General features: G+C 50.3%; 1 protein-coding gene across 1 annotated transcript in view; it reads right to left on the reverse strand.

Annotated features, from left to right (window-relative positions):
- TOR1B (torsin family 1, member B (torsin B)) overlaps nucleotides 1–320 on the reverse strand; it is a 7,214-nt gene extending 6,894 nt beyond the window's left edge. Inside the window, exon 1 of the mRNA XM_010856805.1 lies at nucleotides 68–320. Within this exon, the coding sequence (XP_010855107.1) occupies nucleotides 68–266 (199 nt within the window). The 5' untranslated portion in view covers nucleotides 267–320. The remainder of the gene's footprint in view (nucleotides 1–67) is intronic.
- Between the last annotated feature and the right edge of the window lie 3,302 nt (nucleotides 321–3,622).

Here is a 3,622-nt window from a genome sequence, read left to right on the forward strand (position 1 = left end):
GCACTGCCGCCCGTGAGGGGCCTGTCTCCCGCACCCCGCGAGCCCCTCCAGGGCAGCCCAGCCGTACCCGACGCGTTGAGCGGCCGCTCGCTGCGGCAGCACTCGGCGAAGCGGCAGTACAGGTCCTTGTAAGACAGGTAGCCAGTGAGCGCCGACGCGGCCCCGATGGCGATGCCCACAGTTATAGGCTCGAATGCCGCCACCACGTGGGCCGCCAGCAGCAGCCTCAGCGCCGCGGCGCCCCCAAGCCGCGGATCCAGCCGCATAGCACACAGAGCCCCCACAGCTACCGCCTTCCCAGCAGTCTGGGCAACCCAGGCGGCCGGGCGGTGGGATGGACTTCCGGTGTGCGTCACTTCCGACCTCTAGGTCCGCCCACTCCATAGGACGGCTTCGTTGGCTAGGGGCGTGGCTCCGTGTCGCCATCTTTGTGAGTGGCACAAAAGCCAGACGTCTCCGTTCAGGGGCGTGGCTTTGTGCCGCCTTCTTTGCGAGTGGCACGAAAATCGTCTCAGCTTGGTCCAGTTGAGTCGCTCGCTAGTTTCCGACTCTTTGCGACCCCATAGACTGCAGCACGCCAGGCCTCCCCTGTCCATCACCAACTCCCGGAGTTTACTCAAACTCATGTCCATCCAGTCGGTGATGCCATCCAACATCTCATTCTCTGTCGTTCCCTTCTCCCACTTTCAATCTTTCCCAGCATCAGGGTCTTTTCAAATGAGTCAGCTCTTCGCATCAGGTGGCCAAAGCATTGGAGTTTCAGCTTTAGCATCAGTCCTTCCAATGAATATTCAGGACTGATCTCCCTTAGGATGGACTGGTTGGATCTCCTTGCAGACCAAGGGACTCTCAAGAGTCTTCTCCAACTCCAGAGTTGGAGAAAAGCCGTCTAGGGACCCGCTTGGTGGTGGTGGTGATTTAGTCTCTAAGTCCACTCTTGCGATCCCATGGACTGTAGCCTGCTAGGCTCCTCTGTCTGTGAGATTTTCCAGGCAACAATACTGGAGTGGTTAGCTTCTGTTTCAAACCCATGCCTAACTTCTACTGTTTCGTTTTCTTCCCAGATCTTTCCACACTTTGCTTTGTCAGCCCTCCTTTCACTTCCCCTGGAGCTATCCTGAGCGTTTGTCAAGTCTCCCCACCTACCTGCCTTCCTGAAACAGTTGCTGAGTGCTGTGGACTGCGGGCCCCAGGCTGAGCCCTGTGGCTACAGCAAGGCAGACGTGCGAGGTCCAACCCAGAAGTCCATTCTTACGTTGAGCTGCTACAAGGCCAGCTCCTTGCTGGATGCTGGGAGACAGCAAGGAAGTAGAGGAGGCTGCCCCTACCCTCTGGACCTCTGGGGAAGGCAGTCAGTGGGTGAGGGTCCATACTGAGCTCTTTGAAGCTCAGGGGCCATGGAGCAGGGAAGGCGTTTGTCTAGACTGGAAAGAGTTGACCAAGTGAGAGTGATGTTGTTAAAATGCTGCGCTCAATACGCCAGCAAATTTGGAAAACTCAGCCAAAGAATGAATGCTTTTGAACTGTGGTGTTGGAGAAGATGCTTGAGAGCCCTTGGACTGCAAGGAGATCCAACCAATTCATCCTAAAGGAAATCAGTCCTGAATACTCATTGGAAGGACTGTTGTTGAAGCTGAAACTCCAATATTTTGGCCACCTGATGCAAAGAACTGACTCATTGGAAAAAGCCTGATGCTGGGAAAGGTTGAAAGTAGCAACAGGACTGGAAAAGGTCAATTTTCATTCCAATTCCAAAAAAAGGCAATGTCAAAGAATGCTCAAACTATTGCACAATTGCACTCATCTCACACGCTAGCAAAGTAATGCTCAAAATTCTCCAAGCCAGGCTTCAACTATACGTGAACCATGAACTTCCAGATGTTCAAGCTGGATTTAGAAAAGGCAGAGGAACCAGAGATCAAATTTCCAACATTTTCTGGATCATCAAAAAAGCAAGGGAGTTCCAGAAAAACATCTACTTCTGCTTTATTGATTACGCCAAAGCCTTTGACTGTATGGATCACAATAAACTGTGGAAAATTCTGAAAGAGATGGGAATACCAGACCACCTGACCTGCCTCCTGAGAAATCTGTATACAGGTCAAGAAGCAACACTTAGAACTGGACGTGGAACAACAGACTGGTTCCAAATCGGGAAAGGAGTAAAGCAAGGCTGTATATTGTCACCTGCTTGTTTAACTTATATGCAGAGTACATCATGCAAAATGCCAGGCTGGATGAAGCACAAGCTGGAATCAAGATTGCTGGGAGAAATATAATAACCTCAGATACGCAGATGACACCACCCTTATGGCAGAAGGCAAAGAAGAACTAAACAGCCTCTTGATAAAAGTAAAAGAGGAGAGTGAAAAAGTTGGCTTAAATCTCAACATTCAGAAAACTAAGATCATGGTATCCAGTCCCATCATGTCATGACAAATAGATATGGAAACAATAGAAACAGTGACAGACATTTATTTTCTTGGGCTCCAAAATCACTGCAGATGGTGATTGCAGCCATGAAATTAAAAGACGCTTGCTCCTTGGAAGAAAAGCCATGACCAACCTAGACAGCATGCTAAAAAGCAGAGACATTACTTTGCCAACAAAAGTCCGTCCAGTCAAAGCTATGGTTTTTCTAGTAGTCATGTATGGATGTGAGAGTTGGACTATAAAGAAAGCTGAGGGCCAAAGAATGAATGCTTTTGAATTGTGGTGTTGGAGAAGATGCTTGAGAGTCCCTTGGACTGCAAGGAGATCCAACCAATCCATCCTAAAGGAAATCAGTCCTGAATACTCATTGGAAGGACTGATGTTGAAGCTGAAACTCCAATACTTTGGCCACCTGATGCAAAAACCCTGATGCTGGGAAAGGTTGAAAGCAGGAGAAGGGGACGACAGAGGATGAGATGTTTTGGATGACATCACCAATTCCATGGACTTGAGTTTGAGCAAGCTCCGGGAGATGGTGAAGGACAGAGAAGCCTGTTGTGCTGCAGTCCATGGGATTGCAGAGTTGGACACAACTAAGCAACTAAACTGAACTGAACTGACTTGTGAGCCTCATGGGTTTGTTGAGAGGGTCAAAAAGAGGTGACAGTCACAGCAAAAGGTCTTCCTGACCTCTTACTATCTGCAGCAGTAAGGGCTGTATCTGCATCAGCTCACTGGTACCCAGACAACTTCAAAAAGAAGGACCACTGTGATCCCCAGTTTACAGATAGGGAAACAGAGGCCCAGAGAAGGGACGTCCAGTGTCCAGAGCCACTCAGCCAGGAAGAGAGGGAATGAACCAAGTTCTGTGACCTTTGGAGTCCCAACCTCCTTCTCTCTGCACGGATGGCCCCGGAGGCCACAGAGCTGCTCCTCCATCTCTTACAGCGGCACCCCAGGGAACATGCTGGACTTGGCCAACTGCATGCCTGAGTCAGCCACTGTCCTCAGAGGCAGAAGGAGAACTGATTAGACTCAACAGATATGGTCTGGCAGCCAATCCACCTATTCATACCAGCTCACCTGTTCATACCAGCCCTGGTGGAGAAAGTTTGTCAGGGGGTCCTAGGAGAGGTGCTTTGCACACCCACCTTTGGGGGTAGAGTGGCAGGCCCTGCTAGGCTAGCCA

The sequence above is a fragment of the Bison bison genome, unplaced genomic scaffold (genome assembly GCF_000754665.1).
Source record: "Bison bison bison isolate TAMUID 2011002044 unplaced genomic scaffold, Bison_UMD1.0 scf7180017864375, whole genome shotgun sequence".
NCBI lineage: Eukaryota > Metazoa > Chordata > Mammalia > Artiodactyla > Bovidae > Bison > Bison bison.